Raw genomic sequence first — 26,785 nt, 5'->3', positions numbered from 1 at the left:
CACAGCCCCTCACTGCTCCTCCCACACACTGACACCCTTACACCCAGAGCTTCAGAAAAAGCACAGCCCCTCACTGCTCCTCCCACACACTGACACCTTTACACCCAGAGCTTCAGAAAAAGCACAGCCCCTCACTGCTCCTCCCACACAGACACCTTTACACCCAGAGCTTCAGAAAAAGCACAGCCCCTCACTGCTCCTCCCACACACTGACACCCTTACACCCAGAGCTTCAGAAAAAGCACAGCCACTCACTGCTCCTCCCACACACTGACACCCTTACACCCAGAGCTTCAGACAGAGCACAGCCCCTCACTGCTCCTCCCACACACTGACACCCTTACACCCAGAGCTTCAGAAAAAGCACAGCCCCTCACTGCTCCTCCATACAATGATACACTTACACCCAGAGCTTCAAACAGAGCACAGCCCCTCACTGCTCCTCCCACACACTGACACCTTTACACCCAGAGCTTCAGAAAAAGCACAGCCCCTCACTGCTCCTCCCACACACTGACACCCTTACACCCAGAGCTTCAGAAAAAGCACAGCCCCTCACTGCTTCTCCCACACACTGACACCTTTACACCCAGAGCTTCAGAAAAAGCACAGCCCCTCACTGCTCCTCCCACACACTGACACCCTTACACCCAGAGCTTCAGAAAAAGCACAGCCCCTCACTGCTCCTCCCACACACTGACACCCTTACACCCAGAGCTTCAGAAAAAGCACAGCCCCTCACTGCTCCTCCATACAATGATACACTTACACCCAGAGCTTCAAACAGAGCACAGCCCCTCACTGCTCCTCCCACACACTGACACCCTTACACCCAGAGCTTCAGAAAAAGCACAGCCCTCACTGCTCCTCCATACAATGATACACTTACACCCAGAGCTTCAAACAGAGCACAGCCCCTCACTGCTCCTCACACACACTGACACCCTTACACCCAGAGCTTCAGAAAAAGCACAGCCCCTCACTGCTCCTCCCACACACTGACACTTTTACACCCAGAGCTTCAGAAAAAGCACAGCCCCTCACTGCTCCTCCCACACACCGACACCCTTACACCCAGAGCTTCAGAAAAAGCACAGCCCCTCACTGCTCCTCCCACACACTGACACCTTTACACCCAGAGCTTCAGAAAAAGCACAGCCCCTCACTGCTTCTCCCACACACTGACACCCTTACACCCAGAGCTTCAGAAAAAGCACAGCCCCTCACTGCTCCTCTCACACACTGACACCTTTACACCCAGAAATTCAGAAAAAGCACAGCCCCTCACTGCTCCTCCCACACACTGACACCCTTACACCCAGAGCTTCAGAAAAAGCACAGCCCCTCACTGCTCCTCCATACAATGATACACTTACACCCAGAGCTTCAAACAGAGCACAGCCCCTCACTGCTCCTCCCACACACTGACACCTTTACACCCAGAGTTTTAGACAGAGCACAGCACCTCACTGCTCCTCCCACACAGACACCCTTACACCCAGAGCTTCAGAAAAAGCACAGCCCCTCACTGCTCCTCCCACACACTGACACACTTACACCCAGAGCTTCAGAAAAAGCACAGCCCCTCACTGCTCCTCCCACACACTGACACCCTTACACCCAGAGCTTCAGAAAAAGCACAGCACCTCACTGCTCCTCCCACACAGACACCCTTACACCCAGAGCTTCAGAAAAAGCACAGCCCCTCACTGCTCCTCCCACACACTGACACACTTAAACCCAGAGCTTCAGAAAAAGCACAGCCCCTCACTGCTCCTCCCACACACTGACACCCTTACACCCAGAGCTTCAGAAAAAGCAAAGCCCCTCACTGCTCCTCACACACACTGACACCTTTACACCCAGAGCTTCAGAAAAAGCACAGCCCCTCACTGCTCCTCCCACACACTGACACCCTTACACCCAGAGCTTCAGAAAAAGCACAGCCCCTCACTGCTCCTCCCACACACTGACACCCTTACACCCAGAACTTCAGAAAAAGCACAGCCCCTCACTGCTCCTCCCACACACTGACACCCTTACACCCAGAGCTTCAGAAAAAGCACAGCCCCTCACTGCTCCTCCTTCACACTGACACCTTACACCCAGAGCTTCAGAAAAAGCACAGCCCGTCACTGCTCCTCCCACACACTGACACCCTTACACCCAGAACTTCAGAAAAAGCAAAGCCCCTCACTGCTCCTCCCACACACTGACACCCGCACAGCCCCTCACTGCTCCTCCCACACACTGACACCCTTACACCCAGAACTTCAGAAAAAGCACAGCCCCTCACTGCTCCTCCCACATACCGACACCCTTACACCCAGAGCTTCAGAAAAAGCACAGCCCCTCACTGCTCCTCCATACAATGATACGCTTACACCCAGAGCTTCAGACAGAGCACAGCCCATCACTGCTCTCCTTCCTCACACTGACACCCTTACACCCAGAACTTCAGAAAAAGCACAGCCCCTCACTTCTCCTCCCACACACTGTGACACCCTTACACCCAGAGCTTCAGAAAAAGCACAGCCCCTCACTGCTCCTCCATACAATGATACACTTACACCCAGAGCTTAAGACAGAGCACAACGCATCACTGCTCCCCCTCCTCACACTGACACCCTTACACCCAAATCTTCAGAAAAAGCACAGCCCCTCACTGCTCCTCCCACACACTGACACCTTTACACCCAGAGATTCAGACAGAGCACAGCCCATCACTGCTCCTCCATACAATGATACGCTTACATCCAGAGCTTCAGACAGAGCACAGCCCATCACTGCTCCTCCCACACACTGACACCCTTACACCCAGAGCTTCAGAAAAAGCACAGCCCCTCACTGCTCCTCCATACAATGATACGCTTACACCCAGAGCTTCAAACACAGCACAGCCCCTCACTGCTCCTCCCACACAGACACCCTTACACCCAGAACTTCAGAAAAAGCACAGCCCCTCACTGCTCCTCCCACACACTGACACCCTTACACCCAGAGCTTCAGAAAAAGCACAGCCCCTCACTGCTCCTCCCACACACTGACACCCTTACACCCAGAACTTCAGAAAAAGCACAGCCCCTCACTGCTCCTCCCACACACCGACACCCTTACACCCAGAGCTTCAGAAAAAGCACAGCCCCGCACTGCTCCTCCATACAATGATACGCTTACACCCAGAGCTTCAGACAGAGCACAGCCCATCACTGCTCTCCTTCCTCACACTGACACCCTTACACCCAGAACTTCAGAAAAAACACAGCCCCTCACTTCTCCTCCCACACACTGACACCTTTATACCCAGAGCTTCAGACAGAGCACAACCCATCACTGCTCCTCCATACAATGATACGCTTACATCCAGAGCTTCAGACAGAGCACAGCCCCTCAGCTCCTCCCACACACTGACACCCTTACACCCAGAGCTTCAGAAAAAGCACAGCCCCTCACTGCTCCTCCATACAATGATACACTTACACCCAGAGCTTCAAACAGAGCACAGCCCCTCACTGCTCCTCCCACACACTGACACCTTTACACCCAGAGGCTTCAGACAGAGCACAGCCCATCACTGCTCCCCCTCCTCACACTGACACCCTTACACCCAGAGCTTCAGAAAAAGCACAGCCCCTCACTTCTCCTCCCACACACTGTGACACCCTTACACCCAGAACTTCAGAAAAAGCACAGCCCCTCACTGCTCCTCCATACAATGACACGCTTACACCCAGAGCTTCAGAAAAAGCACAGCCCCTCACTGCTCCTCCATACAATGATACGCTTACACCCAGAGCTTCAAACAGAGCACAGCCCCTCACTGCTCCTCCCACACACTAACACCTTTACACCCAGAGCTTCAGACAGAGCACAGCCCATCACTGCTCCCCCTCCTCACACTGACACCCTTACACCCAGAACTTCAGAAAAAGCACAGCCCCTCACTGCTCCTCCCACACACTGACACCTTTACACCCAGAGCTTCAGAAAAAGCACAGCCCCTCACTGCTCCTCCATACAATGATACGCTTACACCCAGAGCTTCAAACAGAGCACAGCCCCTCACTGCTCCTCCCACACACTGACACCTTTACACCCAGAGCTTAAGACAGAGCACAACGCATCACTGCTCCCCCTCCCCACACTGACAACCTTACACCCAAATCTTCAGAAAAAGCACAGCCCCTCACTGCTCCTCCCACACACTGACACATTTACACCCAGAGCTTCAGACAGAGCACAACCCATCACTGCTCCCCCTCCTCACACTGACACCCTTACACCCAGAGCTTCAGAAAAAGCACAGCCCATCACTGCTCCTCCCACACACTGACACCCTTACACCCAGAGCTTCAGACAGAGCACAGCCCATCACTGCTCCCCCTCCTCACACGGACACCCTTACACCCAAAGCTTCAGAAAAAGCACAGCCCCTCACTGCTCCTCCATACAATGATACGCTTACATCCAGAGCTTCAGAAAAAGCACAGCCCCTCACTGCTCCTCCCTCACTGCCATCCAGAGCTTCGGAGAAGAGCATAGCCCCTCACTTCTCCTCCCACACACTGACACCCTTACACCCAGAGCTTAAGAGATAGCACAGCCCCTCACTGCTCCTCCCACACACTGACACCTTTACACCCAGAGCTTCAGACAGAGCACAACCCATCACTGCTCCTCCATACAATGATACGCTTACATCCAGAGCTTCAGACAGAGCACAGCCCATCACTGCTCCTCCCACACACTGACACCCTTACACCCAGAGCTTCAGAAAAAGCACAGCCCCTCACTTCTCCTCCCACACACTGACACCTTTACACCCAGAGCTTCAGACAGAGCACAACCCATCACTGCTCCTCCATACAATGATACGCTTACATCCAGAGCTTCAGACAGAGCACAGCCCATCACTGCTCCTCCCACACACTGACACCCTTACACCCAGAGCTTCAGAAAAAGCACAGCCCCTCACTGCTCCTCCCACACACCGACACCCTTACACCCAGAGCTTCAGAAAAAGCACAGCGCCTCACTGCTCCTCCATACAATGATACGCTTACACCCAGAGCTTCAGACAGAGCACAGCCCATCACTGCTCTCCTTCCTCACACTGACACCCTTACACCCAGAACTTCAGAAAAAGCACAGCCCCTCACTTCTCCTCCCACACACTGTGACACCCTTACACCCAGAGCTTCAGAAAAAGCACAGCCCCTCACTGCTCCTCCATACAATGATACACTTACACCCAGAGCTTAAGACAGAGCACAATGCATCATTGCTCCCCCTCCTCACACTGACACCCTTACACCCAAATCTTCAGAAAAAGCACAGCCCCTCACTGCTCCTCCCACACACTGACACCTTTATACCCAGAGCTTCAGACAGAGCACAACCCATCACTGCTCCTCCATACAATGATACGCTTACATCCAGAGCTTCAGACAGAGCACAGCCCCTCACAGCTCCTCCCACACACTGACACCCTTACACCCAGAGCTTCAGAAAAAGCACAGCCCCTCACTGCTCCTCCATACAATGATACACTTACACCCAGAGCTTCAAACAGAGCACAGCCCCTCACTGCTCCTCCCACACACTGACACCTTTACACCCAGAGGCTTCAGACAGAGCACAGCCCATCACTGCTCCCCCTCCTCACACTGACACCCTTACACCCAGAGCTTCAGAAAAAGCACAGCCCCTCACTTCTCCTCCCACACACTGTGACACCCTTACACCCAGAGCTTCAGAAAAAGCACAGCCCCTCACTGCTCCTCCATACAATGACACGCTTACATCCAGAGCTTCAGACAGAGCACAGCCCATCACTGCTCCTCCCACACACTGCCACCCTTACACCCAGAGCTTCAGAAAAAGCACAGCCCCTCACTGCTCCTCCATACAATGATACGCTTACATCCAGAGCTTCAGACAGAGCACAGCCCCTCACAGCTCCTCCCACACACTGACACCCTTACATCCAGAGCTTCAGAAAAAGCAGAGCCCCTCACTGCTCCTCCATACAATGATACGCTTACACCCAGAGCTTCAAACAGAGCACAGCCCCTCACTGCTCCTCCCACACACTGACACCTTTACACCCAGAGGCTTCAGACAGAGCACAGCCCATCACTGCTCCCCCTCCTCACACTGACACCCTTACACCCAGAGCTTCAGAAAAAGCACAGCCCCTCACTTCTCCTCCCACACACTGTGACACCCTTACACCCAGAGCTTCAGAAAAAGCACATCCCCTCACTGCTCCTCCATACAATGATACACTTACACCCAGAGCTTAAGACAGAGCACAACACATCACTGCTCCCCCTCCTCACACTGACACCCTTACACCCAGAACTTCAGAAAAAGCACAGCCCCTCACTGCTCCTCCCACACACTGACACCTTTACACCCAGAGCTTCAGACAGAGCACAGCCCATCACTGCTCCCCCTCCTCACACTGACACCCTTACACCCAGAGCTTCAGAAAAAGCACAGCCCCTCACTTCTCCTCCCACACACTGTGACACCCTTACACCCAGAGCTTCAGAAAAAGCACAGCCCCTCACTGCTCCTCCATACAATGATACACTTACACCCAGAGCTTAAGACAGAGCACAACACATCACTGCTCCCCCTCCTCACACTGACACCCTTACACCCAGAACTTCAGAAAAAGCACAGCCCCTCACTGCTCCTCCCACACACTGACACCTTTACACCCAGAGCTTCAGAAAAAGCACAGCCCCTCACTGCTCCTCCATACAATGATACGCTTACATCCAGAGCTTCAGACAGAGCACAGCTCATCACTGCTTCTCCCACACACTGACACCCTTACACCCAGAGCTTCAGAAAAAGCAAAGCCCCTCACTGCTCCTCCCACACACTGACACCTTTACATCCAGAGCTTCAGAAAAAGCACAGCCCCTCACTGCTCCTCCATACAATGATACGCTTCCATCCAGAGCTTCAGACAGAGCACAGCCCATCACTGCTCCTCCCACACACTGACACCCTTACACCCAGAGCTTCAAACAGAGCACAGCCCCTCATTGCTCCTCCCACACACTGACACCTTTACACCCAGAGCTTAAGACAGAGCACAACGCATCACTGCTCCCCCTCCTCACACTGACACCCTTACACCCAGAGCTTAAGAGAGAGCACAGCCCCTCACTGCTGCTTTTCATACTGACACCCTGTTACGGGTTCAGACTGTGCCCACTGGAATTCTTCCAGAGGTGCTAACCTGTGGTGGGGGGGGGGCTATGCTTACATCCAGAGCTTCAGACAGAGCACAGCCCATCACTGCTCCTCCCACACACTGACACCCTTACACCCAGAGCTTCAAACAGAGCACAGCCCCTCACTGCTCCTCCCACACACTGACACCTTTACACCCAGAGCTTAAGACAGAGCACAACGCATCACTGCTCCCCCTCCTCACACTGACACCCTTACACCCAGAGCTTCAGAAAAAGCACAGCCCCTCACTGCTTCTCCCACACACTGACACCTTTACACCCAGAGCTTCAGAAAAAGCACAGCCCCTCACTGCTCCTCCCACACACTGACACCCTTACACCCAGAGCTTCAGAAAAAGCACAGCCCCTCACTGCTCCTCCCACACACTGACACCCTTACACCCAGAGCTTCAGAAAAAGCACAGCCCCTCACTGCTCCTCCATACAATGATACACTTACACCCAGAGCTTCAAACAGAGCACAGCCCCTCACTGCTCCTCACACACACTGACACCCTTACACCCAGAGCTTCAGAAAAAGCACAGCCCCTCACTGCTCCTCCCACACACTGACACCTTTACACCCAGAGCTTCAGAAAAAGCACAGCCCTTCACTGCTCCTCCCACACACTGACACTTTTACACCCAGAGCTTCAGAAAAAGCACAGCCCCTCACTGCTCCTCCCACACACCGACACCCTTACACCCAGAGCTTCAGAAAAAGCACAGCCCCTCACTGCTCCTCCCACACACTGACACCTTTACACCCAGAGCTTCAGAAAAAGCACAGCCCCTCACTGCTCCTCCCACACACTGACACCCTTACACCCAGAGCTTCAGAAAAAGCACAGCCCCTCACTGCTCCTCTCACACACTGACACCTTTACACCCAGAAATTCAGAAAAAGCACAGCCCCTCACTGCTCCTCCCACACACTGACACCCTTATACCCAGAGCTTCAGAAAAAGCACAGCCCCTCACTGCTCCTCCATACAATGATACACTTACACGCAGAGCTTCAAACAGAGCACAGCCCCTCACTGCTCCTCCCACACACTGACACCCTTACACCCAAATCTTCAGAAAAAGCACAGCCCCTCACTGCTCCTCCCACACACTGACACCTTTACACCCAGAGATTCAGACAGAGCACAGCCCATCACTGCTCCTCCATACAATGATACGCTTACATCCAGAGCTTCAGACAGAGCACAGCCCATCACTGCTCCTCCCACACACTGACACCCTTACACCCAGAGCTTCAGAAAAAGCACAGCCCCTCACTGCTCCTCCATACAATGATACGCTTACACCCAGAGCTTCAAACACAGCACAGCCCCTCACTGCTTCTCCCACACAGACACCCTTACACCCAGAACTTCAGAAAAAGCACAGCCCCTCACTGCTCCTCCCACACACTGACACCCTTACACCCAGAGCTTCAGAAAAAGCACAGCCCCTCACTGCTCCTCCCACACACAGACACCCTTACACCCAGAGCTTCAGAAAAAGCACAGCCCCGCACTGCTCCTCCATACAATGATACGCTTACACCCAGAGCTTCAGACAGAGCACAGCCCATCACTGCTCTCCTTCCTCACACTGACACCCTTACACCCAGAACTTCAGAAAAAGCACAGCCCCTCACTTCTCCTCCCACACACTGACACCTTTATACCCAGAGCTTCAGACAGAGCACAACCCATCACTGCTCCTCCATACAATGATACGCTTACATCCAGAGCTTCAGACAGAGCACAGCCCCTCAAAGCTCCTCCCACACACTGACACCCTTACACCCAGAGCTTCAGAAAAAGCACAGCCCCTCACTGCTCCTCCATACAATGATACACTTACACCCAGAGCTTCAAACAGAGCACAGCCCCTCACTGCTCCTCCCACACACTGACACCTTTACACCCAGAGGCTTCAGACAGAGCACAGCCCATCACTGCTCCCCCTCCTCACACTGACACCCTTACACCCAGAGCTTCAGAAAAAGCACAGCCCCTCACTTCTCCTCCCACACACTGTGACACCCTTACACCCAGAACTTCAGAAAAAGCACAGCCCCTCACTGCTCCTCCATACAATGACACGCTTACATCCAGAGCTTCAGACAGAGCACAGCCCATCACTGCTCCTCCCACACACTGCCACCCTTACACCCAGAGCTTCAGAAAAAGCACAGCCCCTCACTGCTCCTCCATACAATGATACGCTTACATCCAGAGCTTCAGACAGAGCACAGCTCATCACTGCTCCTCCCACACACTAACACCCTTACACCCAGAGCTTCAGAAAAAGCAAAGCCCCTCACTGCTCCTCCCACACACTGACACCTTTACATCCAGAGCTTCAGAAAAAGCACAGCCCCTCACTGTTCCTCCATACAATGATACGCTTCCATCCAGAGCTTCAGACAGAGCACAGCCCATCACTGCTCCTCCCACACACTGACACCCTTACACCCAGAGCTTCAAACAGAGCACAGCCCCTCATTGCTCCTCCCACACACTGACACCTTTACACCCAGAGCTTAAGACAGAGCACAACGCATCACTGCTCCCCCTCCTCACACTGACACCCTTACACCCAGAGCTTAAGAGATAGCACAGCCCCTCACTGCTGCTTTTCATACTGACACCCTGTTACGGGTTCAGACTGTGCCCACTGGAATTCTTCCAGAGGTGCTAACCTGTGGTGGGGGGGGCTATGCTTACATCCAGAGCTTCAGACAGAGCACAGCCCATCACTGCTCCTCCCACACACTGACACCCTTACACCCAGAGCTTCAAACAGAGCACAGCCCCTCACTGCTCCTCCCACACACTGACACCTTTACACCCAGAGCTTAAGACAGAGCACAACGCATCACTGCTCCCCCTCCTCACACTGACACCCTTACACCCAGAGCTTCAGAAAAAGCACAGCCCCTCACTTCTCCTCCCACACATTGTGACACCCTTACACCCAGAACTTCAGAAAAAGCACAGCCCCTCACTGCTCCTCCATACAATGACACGCTTCCATCCAGAGCTTCAGACAGAGCACAGCCCATCACTGCTCCTCCCACACACTGCCACCCTTACACCCAGAGCTTCAGAAAAAGCACAGCCCCTCACTGCTCCTCCATACAATGATACGCTTACACCCAGAGCTTCAAACAGAGCACAGCCCCTCACTGCTCCTCCCACACACTAACACCTTTACACCCAGAGCTTCAGACAGAGCACAGCCCATCACTGCTCCCCCTCCTCACACTGACACCCTTACACCCAGAACTTCAGAAAAAGCACAGCCCCTCACTGCTCCTCCCACACACTGACACCTTTACACCCAGAGCTTCAGAAAAAGCACAGCCCCTCACTGCTCCTCCATACAATGATACGCTTACACCCAGAGCTTCAAACAGAGCACAGCCCCTCACTGCTCCTCCCACACACTGACACCTTTACACCCAGAGCTTAAGACAGAGCACAACGCATCACTGCTCCCCCTCCCCACACTGACAACCTTACACCCAAATCTTCAGAAAAAGCACAGCCCCTCACTGCTCCTCCCACACACTGACACCTTTACACCCAGAGCTTCAGACAGAGCACAACCCATCACTGCTCCCCCTCCTCACACTGACACCCTTACACCCAGAGCTTCAGAAAAAGCACAGCCCATCACTGCTCCTCCCACACACTGACACCCTTACACCCAGAGCTTCAGACAGAGCACAGCCCATCACTGCTCCCCCTCCTCACACGGACACCCTTACACCCAAAGCTTCAGAAAAAGCACAGCCCCTCACTGCTCCTCCATACAATGATACGCTTACATCCAGAGCTTCAGAAAAAGCACAGCCCCTCACTGCTCCTCCCTCACTGCCATCCAGAGCTTCGGAGAAGAGCATAGCCCCTCACTTCTCCTCCCACACACTGACACCCTTACACCCAGAGCTTAAGAGATAGCACAGCCCCTCACTGCTCCTCCCACACACTGACACCCTTACACCCAGAGCTTCAGACAGAGCACAACCCATCACTGCTCCTCCATACAATGATACGCTTACATCCAGAGCTTCAGACAGAGCACAGCCCATCACTGCTCCTCCCACACACTGACACCCTTACACCCAGAGCTTCAGAAAAAGCACAGCCCCTCACTTCTCCTCCCACACACTGACACCTTTACACCCAGAGCTTCAGACAGAGCACAACCCATCACTGCTCCTCCATACAATGATACGCTTACATCCAGAGCTTCAGACAGAGCACAGCCCATCACTGCTCCTCCCACACACTGACACCCTTACACCCAGAGCTTCAGAAAAAGCACAGCCCCTCACTGCTCCTCCATACAATGATACGCTTACACCCAGAGCTTCAAACAGAGCACAGCCCCTCACTGCTCCTCCCACACACTGACACCCTTACACCCAGAACTTCAGAAAAAGCACAGCCCCTCACTGCTCCTCCCACACAGACACCCTTACACCCAGAGCTTCAGAAAAAGCACAGCCCCTCACTGCTCCTCCCACACACCGACACCCTTACACCCAGAGCTTCAGAAAAAGCACAGCGCCTCACTGCTCCTCCATACAATGATACGCTTACACCCAGAACTTCAGACAGAGCACAGCCCATCACTGCTCTCCTTCCTCACACTGACACCCTTACACCCAGAACTTCAGAAAAAGCACAGCCCCTCACTTCTCCTCCCACACACTGTGACACCCTTACACCCAGAGCTTCAGAAAAAGCACAGCCCCTCACTGCTCCTCCATACAATGATACACTTACACCCAGAGCTTAAGACAGAGCACAACGCATCATTGCTCCCCCTCCTCACACTGACACCCTTACACCCAAATCTTCAGAAAAAGCACAGCCCCTCACTGCTCCTCCCACACACTGACACCTTTATACCCAGAGCTTCAGACAGAGCACAACCCATCACTGCTCCTCCATACAATGATACGCTTACATCCAGAGCTTCAGACAGAGCACAGCCCCTCACAGCTCCTCCCACACACTGACACCCTTACACCCAGAGCTTCAGAAAAAGCACAGCCCCTCACTGCTCCTCCATACAATGATACACTTACACCCAGAGCTTCAAACAGAGCACAGCCCCTCACTGCTCCTCCCACACACTGACACCTTTACACCCAGAGGCTTCAGACAGAGCACAGCCCATCACTGCTCCCCCTCCTCACACTGACACCCTTACACCCAGAGCTTCAGAAAAAGCACAGCCCCTCACTTCTCCTCCCACACACTGTGACACCCTTACACCCAGAGCTTCAGAAAAAGCACAGCCCCTCACTGCTCCTCCATACAATGACACGCTTACATCCAGAGCTTCAGACAGAGCACAGCCCCTCACTGCTCCTCCCACACACTGCCACCCTTACACCCAGAGCTTCAGAAAAAGCACAGCCCCTCACTGCTCCTCCATACAATGATACGCTTACATCCAGAGCTTCAGACAGAGCACAGCCCCTCACAGCTCCTCCCACACACTGACACCCTTACACCCAGAGCTTCAGAAAAAGCACAGCCCCTCACTGCTCCTCCATACAATGATACGCTTACACCCAGAGCTTCAAACAGAGCACAGCCCCTCACTGCTCCTCCCACACACTGACACCTTTACACCCAGAGGCTTCAGACAGAGCACAGCCCATCACTGCTCCCCCTCCTCACACTGACACCCTTACACCCAGAGCTTCAGAAAAAGCACAGCCCCTCACTTCTCCTCCCACACACTGTGACACCCTTACACCCAGAGCTTCAGAAAAAGCACAGCCCCTCACTGCTCCTCCATACAATGATACACTTACACCCAGAGCTTAAGACAGAGCACAACACATCACTGCTCCCCCTCCTCACACTGACACCCTTACACCCAGAACTTCAGAAAAAGCACAGCCCCTCACTGCTCCTCCCACACACTGACACCTTTACACCCAGAGCTTCAGACAGAGCACAGCCCATCACTGCTCCCCCTCCTCACACTGACACCCTTACACCCAGAGCTTCAGAAAAAGCACAGCCCCTCACTTCTCCTCCCACACACTGTGACACCCTTACACCCAGAGCTTCAGAAAAAGCACAGCCCCTCACTGCTCCTCCATACAATGATACACTTACACCCAGAGCTTAAGACAGAGCACAACACATCACTGCTCCCCCTCCTCACACTGACACCCTTACACACAGAACTTCAGAAAAAGCACAGCCCCTCACTGCTCCTCCCACACACTGACACCTTTACACCCAGAGCTTCAGAAAAAGCACAGCCCCTCACTGCTCCTCCCACACACTGACACCTTTACATCCAGAGCTTCAGAAAAAGCACAGCCCCTCACTGCTCCTCCATACAATGATACGCTTACATCCAGAGCTTCAGACAGAGCACAGCCCATCACTGCTCCTCCCACACACTGACACCCTTACACCCAGAGCTTCAAACAGAGCACAGCCCCTCACTGCTCCTCCCACACACTGACACCTTTACACCCAGAGCTTAAGACAGAGCACAACGCATCACTGCTCCCCCTCCTCACACTGACACCCTTACACCCAGAGCTTAAGAGATAGCACAGCCCCTCACTGCTGCTTTTCATACTGACACCCTGTTACGGGTTCAGACTGTGCCCACTGGAATTCTTCCAGAGGTGCTAACCTGTGGTGGGGGGGGGGCTACGCTTACATCCAGAGCTTCAGACAGAGCACAGCCCATCACTGCTCCTCTCACACACTGACACCCTTACACCCAGAGCTTCAGAAAAAGCAGAGCCCCTCACTGCTCCTCCATACAATGATACGCTTACACCCAGAGCTTCAAACAGAGCACAGCCCCTCACTGCTCCTCCCACACACTGACACCTTTACACCCAGAGGCTTCAGACAGAGCACAGCCCATCACTGCTCCCCCTCCTCACACTGACACCCTTACACCCAGAGCTTCAGAAAAAGCACAGCCCCTCACTTCTCCTCCCACACACTGTGACACCCTTACACCCAGAGCTTCAGAAAAAGCACAGCCCCTCACTGCTCCTCCATACAATGATACACTTACACCCAGAGCTTAAGACAGAGCACAACACATCACTGCTCCCCCTCCTCACACTGACACCCTTACACCCAGAACTTCAGAAAAAGCACAGCCCCTCACTGCTTCTCCCACACACTGACACCTTTACACCCAGAGCTTCAGACAGAGCACAGCCCATCACTGCTCCCCCTCCTCACACTGACACCCTTACACCCAGAGCTTCAGAAAAAGCACAGCCCCTCACTTCTCCTCCCACACACTGTGACACCCTTACACCCAGAGCTTCAGAAAAAAGCACAGCCCCTCACTGCTCCTCCATACAATGATACACTTACACCCAGAGCTTAAGACAGAGCACAACACATCACTGCTCCCCCTCCTCACACTGACACCCTTACACCCAGAACTTCAGAAAAAGCACAGCCCATCACTGCTCCTCCCACACACTGACACCTTTACACCAAGAGCTTCAGAAAAAGCACAGCCCCTCACTGCTCCTCCATACAATGATACGCTTACATCCAGAGCTTCAGACAGAGCACAGCTCATCACTGCTCCTCCCACACACTGACACCCTTACACCCAGAGCTTCAGAAAAAGCAAAGCCCCTCACTGCTCCTCCCACACACTGACACCTTTACATCCAGAGCTTCAGAAAAAGCACAGCCCCTCACTGCTCCTCCATACAATGATACGCTTCCATCCAGAGCTTCAGACAGAGCACAGCCCATCACTGCTCCTCCCACACACTGACACCCTTACACCCAGAGCTTCAAACAGAGCACAGCCCCTCATTGCTCCTCCCACACACTGACACCTTTACACCCAGAGCTTAAGACAGAGCACAACGCATCACTGCTCCCCCTCCTCACACTGACACCCTTACACCCAGAGCTTAAGAGATAGCACAGCCCCTCACTGCTGCTTTTCATACTGACACCCTGTTACGGGTTCAGACTGTGCCCACTGGAATTCTTCCAGAGGTGCTAACCTGTGGTGGGGGGGGACTATGCTTACATCCAGAGCTTCAGACAGAGCACAGCCCATCACTGCTCCTCCCACACACTGACACCCTTACACCCAGAGCTTCAGAAAAAGCACAGCCCCTCACTGCTTCTCCCACACACTGACACCTTTACACCCAGAGCTTCAGAAAAAGCACAGCCCCTCACTGCTCCTCCCACACACTGACACCCTTACACCCAGAGCTTCAGAAAAAGCACAGCCCCTCACTGCTCCTCCCACACACTGACACCCTTACACCCAGAGCTTCAGAAAAAGCACAGCCCCTCACTGCTCCTCCATACAATGATACACTTACACCCAGAGCTTCAAACAGAGCACAGCCCCTCACTGCTCCTCACACACACTGACACCCTTACACCCAGAGCTTCAGAAAAAGCACAGCCCCTCACTGCTCCTCCCACACACTGACACCTTTACACCCAGAGCTTCAGAAAAAGCACAGCCCCTCACTGCTCCTCCCACACACTGACACTTTTACACCCAGAGCTTCAGAAAAAGCACAGCCCCTCACTGCTCCTCCCACACACCGACACCCTTACACCCAGAGCTTCAGAAAAAGCACAGCCCCTCACTGCTCCTCCCACACACTGACACCTTTACACCCAGAGCTTCAGAAAAAGCACAGCCCCTCACTGCTCCTCCCACACACTGACACCCTTACACCCAGAGCTTCAGAAAAAGCACAGCCCCTCACTGCTCCTCTCACACACTGACACCTTTACACCCAGAAATTCAGAAAAAGCACAGCCCCTCACTGCTCCTCCCACACACTGACACCCTTATACCCAGAGCTTCAGAAAAAGCACAGCCCCTCACTGCTCCTCCATACAATGATACACTTACACCCAGAGCTTCAAACAGAGCACAGCCCCTCACTGCTCCTCCCACACACTGACACCCTTACACCCAAATCTTCAGAAAAAGCACAGCCCCTCACTGCTCCTCCCACACACTGACACCTTTACACCCAGAGATTCAGACAGAGCACAGCCCATCACTGCTCCTCCATACAATGATACGCTTACATCCAGAGCTTCAGACAGAGCACAGCCCATCACTGCTCCTCCCACACACTGACACCCTTACACCCAGAGCTTCAGAAAAAGCACAGCCCCTCACTGCTCCTCCATACAATGATACGCTTACACCCAGAGCTTCAAACACAGCACAGCCCCTCACTGCTTCTCCCACACAGACACCCTTACACCCAGAACTTCAGAAAAAGCACAGCCCCTCACTGCTCCTCCCACACACTGACACCCTTACACCCAGAGCTTCAGAAAAAGCACAGCCCCTCACTGCTCCTCCCACACACTGACACCCTTACACCCAGAACTTCAGAAAAAGCACAGCCCCTCACTGCTCCTCCCACACACAGACACCCTTACACCCAGAGCTTCAGAAAAAGCACAGCCCCTCACTGCTCCTCCCACACACTGACACCCTTACACCCAGAACTTCAGAAAAAGCACAGCCCCTCACTGCTCCTCCCACACACAGACACCCTTACACCCAGAGCTTCAGAAAAAGCACAGCCCCGCACTGCTCCTCCATACAATGATACGCTTACACCCAGAGCTTCAGACAGAGCACAGCCCATCACTGCTCCCCCTCCTCACACTGACACCCTTACACCCAGAGCTTCAGAAAAAGCACAGCCCCTCACTTCTCCTCCCACACACTGTGACACCCTTACACCCAGAACTTCAGAAAAAGCACAGCCCCTCACTGCTCCTCCATACAATGACACGCTTACATCCAGAGCTTCAGACAGAGCACAGCCCATCACTGCTCCTCCCACACACTGCCACCCTTACACCCAGAGCTTCAGAAAAAGCACAGCCCCTCACTGCTCCTCCATACAATGATACGCTTACACCCAGAGCTTCAAACAGAGCACAGCCCATCACTGCTCCTCCCACACACTGACACCCTTACACCCAGAGCTTAAGACAGAGCACAACGCATCACTGCTCCCCCTCCTCACACTGACACCCTTACACCCAGAACTTCAGAAAAAGCACAGCCCCTCACTGCTCCTCCCACACACTGACACCTTTACATCCAGAGCTTCAGAAAAAGCACAGCCCCTCACTGCTCCTCCATACAATGATACGCTTACATCCAGAGCTTCAGACAGAGCACAGCCCATCACTGCTCCTCCCACACACTGACACCCTTACACCCAGAGCTTCAAACAGAGCACAGCCCCTCACTGCTCCTCGCACACACTGACACCTTTACACCCAGAGCTTAAGATAGAGCACAACGCATCACTGCTCCCCCTCCTCACACTGACACCCTTACACCCAGAGCTTAAGAGATAGCACAGCCCCTCACTGCTGCTTTTCATACTGACACCCTGTTACGGGTTCAGACTGTGCCCACTGGAATTCTTCCAGAGGTGCTAACCTGTGGTGGGGGGAGGGCTAATCTCACTAATGTCCACAGCTGTGGCCTACCTGAGGGGCTTATCCCATATAAACACACACAATTACTGGGATTATACCTGATGACTTGAACCCAGGAGCTTATTCCCTGAACAGATAGCCACACAGAATTACGTGGTTTATACCTGGGGGCTTGGACCCAGGAGCCGACTCCGTACACAAAGGGCCACAGACAAACTTTGATTCAGTACATCACAGTTCCAGGTATTTAAGAAAGTGAGATTCTTTGAGCAATAGGAGGATAGAACAAATAAAATCAGATTACACAAAAGAAGTAATGGGACATAATGACAATTGCTACATAGACATAAGAAGCTTATGTTTCCAAAGGATCAGCCTGTACTATCACATCCAGGGCTCTGTCCCTTCTCTCTCACTGTTTCTGCTTATATACCACAAAATGCTTGTGGAGCAGTGGCGTATAAGCTCTTATCAAATTTCAGCTGTGTGGACTTCACTCTCTCAGGCTTTAGTATAAGTTAATTTCTAGCTTTCACATCATAGACTTAGTGGAATAACTAAATAAACAGACTCTTGCCTGTTCGTAAACATTTCACAGTGTAAGATAGTAAATAGGAGTTCACTCAGAGGTTGGCCTCTGGCCTTCAAACTAATCTGTGTCTGGGTGAAAACTCTGAATCCATGTGGCCTATCCTCTATATACATCTTCAGAAAAAGTAACAAAAAATGACTCCAATACACCCAGAGCTTCAGAAAGAGCACAGCCTCATTCTACACCGACACCCTTACATTCAGCGCTTCAGAGAGAACACAGCCTCTCACTTCTCCTCCTCACACACTGTGACACTCATACACCCAGAATTTTAGAGAAAGCTCAGCCCCTGACTGCTCCTACATGCACTGACACCCTTACACCCAGAGAGCTTCAGAGAGAGCACAGCCCCTCACTAGTCCTCCTCACTGTGACACCCTTACACGCAGAGCTTCAGAGATAGCAGAAATCCTCACTGCTGTTCCTTACACTGACACTCTTAAAACAAATGTTTCAGTGAGAGCCCAAATCCACACTGCTCCTTCTCACACTGACACCCTTACACCCAGAACTTCGGAGAAAGCACAGTCCCTCACTGCTCCTTCATGCAACCTGATACCCACACACCTAGGGCTTCAGAGAGAGCACAACTCCTCACTGCTCCTCCCTTACATCAGATATTCAGGGAGAGCACATCCCATCACTGCTGTTCATCCACTGACACTCTTACAACAAGAGCTTCAGAGAGGGTACAGCTCCTCACTGGTCTCCCTCACACACTGGCACCCTTAACAGAGCTTAATAGAGAGGAAAGACCGTCATTGCTGCTCCTCACACTGACACCCTTACACCCAGAGCTTCAGAGAGAGCACTGTCCCTTGCTGCTCCTCCTCACACTGATACCCTTACACCCAGAGCTTGAGAAGAGCACAGCCCCTCACTGCTCCTCCAAAGAATGATATGTTTACAACCAGAGCTTCAGAGAGTGCACAGTGGCTCAATGCATCTCCCTACACACTGACACCTACTCATCCAGAGTTTCAGAGACAATACAGCCCCTCACGTCTGTTTCTCACACTAACACCCTTAGACCCAGAGATTCAGAAAGGGCACAGCCTCTCACACTGACATCCTTACATCCACAGCGTCAGAGAAAGCACAACCCCACACTGCTCCTCTATAAACTGACACTGATACACCCTGTGATTCAGAAAGAGAACAGCCCATCACTGCTCCTCCTCACACTGACACCCTTCCACCCAGAATTTCACAGACAGCAGAAACCCTCACTTCTCCTCTTCCTGACAACCTTATTCCCAGAGCTTCACAGAGAGCATATCCCCTCTCTGCTCCTCCATACACTAATACTGTTATACCCAGAGCTTCAGAAGGATCACAGCCTCTCACTCTTCCTCTTCACACTAACACCCTTACATCCAGAGCTTCACAGAGAGCACAGCCCCTCACTGCTCCTTCATGCAACCTGATACCCACACACCTAGAGCTTCAGAGTGAGCACAGTCCCTCACTGCTCCTCCTCACACTGACACCCTTACACCCAGAGCTTCAAACAGAGCACAGGCCCTCACTGCTCCTTCATGCAACCTGATACAGACACACCTAGATATTCAGAGAGAGCACAGCCCCTCACTGCTCCTCCTCACACTGACACCTTTACACCCAGAGCTTCACAGCCTCTCACGCCTCTCACATTGCCACCCTTACATCCAGATCTTCAGAGAGAGAGCTCAGCCGCTTACTGGTCCTCAGACTCTGACATCTTTATACATAGAACTTAAAATTAGAAATAATCCAAGATCACAGAGATCGTTTTGCAAGGACAGGTGTGTGTGTGTTTGTATATATACAAACATTCATATATATAGACAGTCTGTATTCCCTGTGATGAATTGTTCTAGTTATTTTGTGAAGAACGTTGCTAAAATCTAATGCTTTGATACATAAGTATTAAACTGAACTTTTTCGATATGAACAGATTATCAACTTGTTCTGCAATAAAATACATTTCCCTGATGAAGCCGGCACTTCAGCGAAACAGAGGCCTTTGTAGGGATTGAACTGTTACACTCAGCTGAACACACAATTAAATATTAAAACTTTAAGTTTGAACTGGTCTATATACATGGGGTTGAACTGTGATGCTTAGCTGCATATGCATTAAAACATTAAGCTACAACTGGTTTATAAGCACTTTCTGTTGTTTTTTTTTTTGTTCAAATATAAGAGGGATATAATTTACATTTGAAAACATGATTTTTCAAATGTAAATTAATTTATGTGTTAGATTTTCTTGTGTATTTTATGTTATGAGAGGAGGGATTGCATAGTATGAATGTTTAGGTATGTAAGGTCCAATAAGTTGCATTTTTTAAATAATTTTTGTATAAGATTGATAAGCAATACTGTTTGAAAATTGCCAACTGTTTCTAATATTAAATATTGAAAGTTTTCAAAATATTCATGTACTATTTTTTAGAACATTGATGGTGTTACTTATTTTCATAATTTAATTTATATTTGTTGAGTACCTCCAATCTTTTTAATGGTAAAAGCCAACATATCTATATCACTATATATTTATATCTATATACAGAGGGTGAAGATTCCTTGCTTGTAGACTAATACAGGCAGACAGCCTGTGCTGCCTGCAAAAGGCAATCTGCATGCTCTAGCTAGACTTGATTCTTTAACTGTGGTTCAGAGATCTAAACAAGTACAATTTTTTCAGTAAGGGGCCGAACTATTGAAACACACGAGCCTTGGTAATGTTGACTAGATCATGCTCGTTTCAAACACAAGGTTCCTGAATACAAGAAGTCTGACGTTCTGGCTGTTCATGTATGCATGTACATTTAGGCCAAGTGAAACATAGGTGTAAAGTTAGGTGTGTTAGAGGCATGCTGTCTCCATACCCACCTTTGGAAATGAGAGGTGCATGTCTCTGTATATTACACATTTCTATGATGTCCTGCTGATCACCTTAGTTTTTTATGTAGCCATATCTGTGCAGATTAGGAAACCATGAGCCTTCTTTTTCACGTCTCTACTTAACAGTTGGCAAAGAGCCAGGTGTACAAAACGTTTTTTGTCTTAGACACAAAATGAGGGAAAACCCTTAGCAGATTTGGCCCCTGTGCTGAATAGTCGGTGAATATGTAACAAGAAAGTGCACTGTATATAAACTGAGTCTTATGTAATTTTTATGATTTTATTGATTATAATATTTTCACTGTTTTATTTTGTGATGTAAACCATTATGATTGTTAACAGAATGATGGTATATAAATAAATAAATGTATGTCATGGAGACACATATACTGTGTATAGACATTGGGTTATATGCATTGTGCAAAGATGCTGAGAAAAGAGCACAACAAAAACAGGCTGCAGATATATATATAAGGTCATATATATTACTGAGATATAGTTACTTACTTGAATTCAGGGCTCAAATCAGGCTTCAGTCCATAGAATGCAGCTGACAGGGTCACCATCCAGCTGGGAACATATTTGTTCTCTGTACATTCCAGGAAGGGGTAAGACCACTTAATATGGCTGCTGTCTATGACATAACTGTCTCCCTTGTTCCATTTGGGGGTGTCTAGGCTCTTGAGGTCATTACTGAGAATGGTCTTGTGAAAAGATGGGGCCATCTGGAATTTCAGGCTGTTGAACCATTCATTGTCCCAGCTCAGGTTTCGCAGTTTGTCCGAAGCCAAGGAGACTTCCTGTAGGTGAATCTCGTTCATCTCCTTGGTAGCCTGAAGTATAATTTGAGGTTTAGAGGACATGGGATGGGCATCAAAGGTCAACAATGCCCTGTAGATTTTGGGGTCCCCTTCAATGCTGCTCCGTACTAAGGCGTGGTACCACTCCATGTCCTCCCTCACACTGGACTCCCTGATGTCGCTGGTTTGGAAGATCATGTTCAGAAAGTTTGTGGCCTGTACCAAGGTATCCATTGCCCCACGAACAAAAGAATGGAAGGTTTCCGCAGGCTCTCCTTCAAGGTCCTGTAGCTCGAATCTCTGGGAACAGTTGGCCCAGGAAAGACTTGATGCATCCCCTGAGTACAGAAAGTTCATGGCAGCATCCGAGCTCTCTGGGTCAATGCCATCCAGCTCAAATGTTGGCACTGAAGTGGAAGTGGATGCAGAGGGAAAGGAAGAGGATAGTGGGAAATCTTGTGTCTTCACTGTTCTGGTTCTGGGAAGTGGTCTCTGGTTTTGGAAAATTCCAGTTCCATAGAGAAGTTCCATCTGGAAGCACCACAGTAAATTCCAAAGTAAAACCTCCATATCTTGAGATTGTCCTGGGTCCGAAGCTCCCACCAATTACAGATCATTCCAGCAGTAACCTGCCCACCTCTGCACTGTGGGAAGCTATCTGCTCAGATCCCCAAGTTCTGGGAGTCTAGTAGTTCTGGAAATCCAGTAATCTTAAGGGAATTCTGAGCAAAACAAATCCTGGGCGACATCCATTGAAAAGAAGCAGCCCCTGGGACTTTGCTTCAACCCATGAAATGCATCCTCTGCAGTGCTCTGGGATTTGCAGACTTCCCTCTGTCTTGCGCTTTCTCTTTTCTCTTTGCTGTTTTTCCTGTCTTGTTGATATTGCAGACGTCACTGTCTCCAAAATCTGTGCATCTGTTGGTACTGCCCTCTTTTTCCCATTTGTTCTGTGCATGGCTTTAATGCCAGGGCTTTTAATCTCAGTACACACACATGCTCATTAATGCTCTAAATGGAGAAATACATACAGGGATGCACAGATTGAAAAATGGGAGCGAGAGAGAGATGACAGCAGAGGCTGCTTCTCTCGCTCTCCATCACTTCCATTAGGAGATAGGACTGCCAGTGATGTAAGCAAATCCTGGATGGAGCTCCATGGCAACAGAGGCTGTAAACCTTCTCTGATCCTCCCCCATTCACCTGCGTTCTCACCATCATGATGCACACATGTAGGGTCAGTGCTGGCTGCTCACACAACAATGGCAAATGGCATGAACACTGTCAGAGCTGCAGCCTGAACCTCTCATACACCTCTCAGGACTGGATACATGGCCAGATGAATTCTGACATGAACTTTTCAAGACTGCATCAGCAGCAGAACGCTTTTCTGTCACCTGACTCCACTCACACCTGGAACACTTTCATTATAGCAGGCAGAGTAACTCCAGGAAAAAAGGTGCACTCAGTATCTGGTGGAGAAAGGAAAGAGGGTTATACGAGTGGAGGACAGAGACTCAGGCAGGTTCATTGCTACCTGCTTTTTGATCAGGATTTCTGTTCTAGAGTGTTTAATGGACAGGAACAATGTTAGACATACCAGTAAATATACTAAACCCCAGATTCACTTCTTAGAGATGAAAGAGGAAGACATGGGCACCAGCCTTAACATGCAGGGCAGAGGTGGCAAATTCCAGTCCGCGAGAGCCACAAATAAGCCATGTTTTCTGGATATCTACAATAAATATGCATGAGATAGACGCATACAATGGAGGCAGTGCATGCAAATCTATCTCATGCATATTCATTGCGGATATCCTGAAAACCTGATTAGCTAGGTGTGTCCTGAGGACTGGGTTGAGAGCTCTTGGACCTCTAGATGATGTCCTCAGCCCTTCCAGCCCCATCTGTCTTTGATTCTACCCTGGAACAAGGAGTTATTTTGTCAGATTCTGTAGGAGCATCAGCAGGCTGTCTGTCTCAGCTCTCCATTATTCATGCTGTCTGATTCTGCTGAGCAGCTGCCCTCAGAGATGAGAAGTGATCCTCCAGGTATCCCAGAATCACCAGCTGCTAATTAGAAATCGCAGACCCTGGAGGATAACTTGGGACAGAATAAATAGAAATAGATAAACGTGACAGCAGAAAAAGGCCTATCTAGTCTGCCCATCCACCCAACTAAATGGCAGAGGCAAGGGATTTTCTCAATGAAGGAATCCTTATTCTGTATTTAAAATCAGAATTGTCTTGACCCCACATTGAGGGTAGTTCTGGAGCATCCAGGGTGTAGCATCTTTACATCTTGCTGCAGTAAAAGGAGGATCTAGAGTGATCAGTACAACATCTGGAAGGTTCTAAATTGCCTCTCTACCCAAGCTGGCAGAGTCAACAGGGCAAAACTGGGATAGTCTACTGGGCCTATGACTTGCAACTGTGGCCAGAGATCACTGTGGTCTGTTTTTTGCTAGAGGTCTCTGAAAGGACAGGATCTTACTGAGACCAATTGGTAAGCACTGACAAGTGCTTGTCAGTGGCAAAAAATAACCCACGCACATATTGCTCAGAGTCATACATTATCTATAACAGATTACAAGAATAACTTAATAATCACATATTGCATTCAAGCAATATGTGATACATATCAAGTGATGTTTTTTTCTGCTTATGAGCTCACCCATGGAGAAACATGGCTTCAGGGGATGGATTATAACAAGTGCAAATTATTGCAAAGCTGGGGGTCACTCCTGGTCAGCCATCAAATTTATTTATTTATTTATTTATTTAAAGGCTTTTATATACCGGAGTTCATGTACTAGTACATACCACTTCGGTTTACACAGAACCAATATTGGAAAATTACATCAAACAAGTGGGTATAAAATAACAAGGCTAACTTTGTAGGAACTTAGAACTTGAGGTAAAGGAGAGAACAGGACCAAGTGGTAACAGATCAATGTAAATAGCTAAATAATAAATAGCTAAATAATAAATACAAATTCTTACAATAAATACAAATGCTTACAGATTACAGTCTTCAAAATCTAAGTTTACATCTTCAGAATAATGTTTAAATCTACAAGAACTAACGGTTACATCTTCAAGGTTTGTAGACTTCAAAGCTGAGGTTACATCTGACTTAAAAGGTATTGGTGTAGCATGCTGTAAATTTAACGATTGGGAATATGAGACCAAGAAATACAATTAAGAGTTGCGGCATCAGACATCTGGTTAACGTGATTATGAAATGCGTGAATGAGTCTAGTTCTGGGACGTGGCTCTGAGCGAAAACTTTAAGTGAAGGCTTTTGTAAAGAGCCAGGTTTTGAGTTTCTTTTTGAATGTTCGAGTACAGGTTTCAAGACGAATGTCCGTGGGGAGGGCATTCCAATGGAGGGGGCTGGCAGTCGAGAATGCACGTTTCTTGAGTGAGGACTTGGCTGAAGGTACGTGTAAGGTGCCTAAGTAACTGGTTCTGATTGGTCTTGATGATGCATGTGGACGAAGTGGACAGCTTAGATCAAGCGATGTTTGGGAATGGATGGTCTTGTGTGTTATTGTTAGCACTTTGAAAATGATTCTGGATCTGATAGGGAGCCAGTGTAAGTTTTTTAGTATGAGTGTTATGTGTTCACCTCTGCTGGTGTTAGTAAGAATCCTGGCAGCGGAGTTCTGCAACATTTGTAGAGGTTTGGTGGTGATGGCTGGAAGGCCTATAAGCAGAGAGTTGCAGTAATCGATTTTAGAAAATAGAATTGTTTGGAGGACTGTTCTAAAGTCCTGAAAATGTAGGAGAGGTTTCAACTTTTTCAGAATGTGTGGTTTGTAATAGCATTCTTTCGTTGTGTTCTTGACAAATTCTTTGAGGTTCAGCCTATTGTCTAAGGTAACCCCAAGGTCTCTTGGGGTTACCTTAGACAATAGGCTGAACCTCAAATGAACGTTCCTGCTGTCTCTGCAGATCTTACCATTCCTGGAAAGCCAGGGCAGTGCAGACTGCGAAGTTAGCATCACTTAGTGTTGCGTTCCCGGTTGCGGCTCCCGCGACCAGGCTCTTACCCTCCCGTGCCTGCCCCGACAGTCTGCCGGCCCCTCCAACGTGATTCTAGGCCTGCACAGGCCTCTCACTGCACAGTGTCTCCACGGGAGGGAGATGCCACCGAGATTCGGGACTTGGCCCCGCCCACTGGGTACGCACGCGTGCGCGAAGAGGCAGCTTTTAAAGCTGCAAGCGCGGGAAACCTCGGCCGGCCACAAGAGTGACGTCAGACGCTGGCAGGGTATTTAAACTCAGGCTCTGCTCCAAGAAATCGCCTTGCAACGAGGTTCACTCCTGTGTGAGTATCCAGTTGCTGTTCCTGCTCCAGCCTTGATCCAGTCTTCGCTCGTCCAGTCTCCGTCCCATCCTTAGCCTTGCTTAGCCCTCGGACTGTCTTCCTGGTTTCTGACTCTGGTTCGTCTATTGGTTTCCCTTGTCCGCTGCCAGCCCTGAACTTGGACTGTCCTTCACGCTGCTAAACCTCCGTTCCGGGAGACCCCTCCTATGTCCCAGCGGTCCGGGTCCTCACAGGGTCCTCCTGGGGGGACCTCGGGCTTCCAGGGCGAAGCTCCTGTTCAGTCTCCTGGCTCCGTGCCAATTCCCGGCCATTCCATCTCTGCGGAGCCTTCTTCACGTCTTGCCTTCTCTCTCCACATGGCCGGCCCAAGGGTCCACTACACCAGTCATAACAGTTTGCATGGCCATGGACCCGGCGGACATTTCTGG

The 26,785-nt window shown here is 50.5% G+C and overlaps 1 protein-coding gene across 1 annotated transcript in view; it reads right to left on the bottom strand.

The window, feature by feature from the left end:
- GPR179 (G protein-coupled receptor 179) overlaps positions 1 to 22,555 on the bottom strand; it is a 112,146-nt gene extending 89,591 nt beyond the window's left edge. The window contains 1 exon segment of the mRNA XM_029572252.1: positions 21,732 to 22,555. Coding sequence (XP_029428112.1) covers positions 21,732 to 22,555 — 824 coding nt within the window.
- Between the last annotated feature and the right edge of the window lie 4,230 nt (positions 22,556 to 26,785).

Source organism: Rhinatrema bivittatum, chromosome 12 (assembly GCF_901001135.1).
Source record: "Rhinatrema bivittatum chromosome 12, aRhiBiv1.1, whole genome shotgun sequence".
NCBI lineage: Eukaryota > Metazoa > Chordata > Amphibia > Gymnophiona > Rhinatrematidae > Rhinatrema > Rhinatrema bivittatum.
Note: the sequence above shows the minus strand (reverse complement) of the source record. Positions and strands in the feature narration are given on the sequence as shown.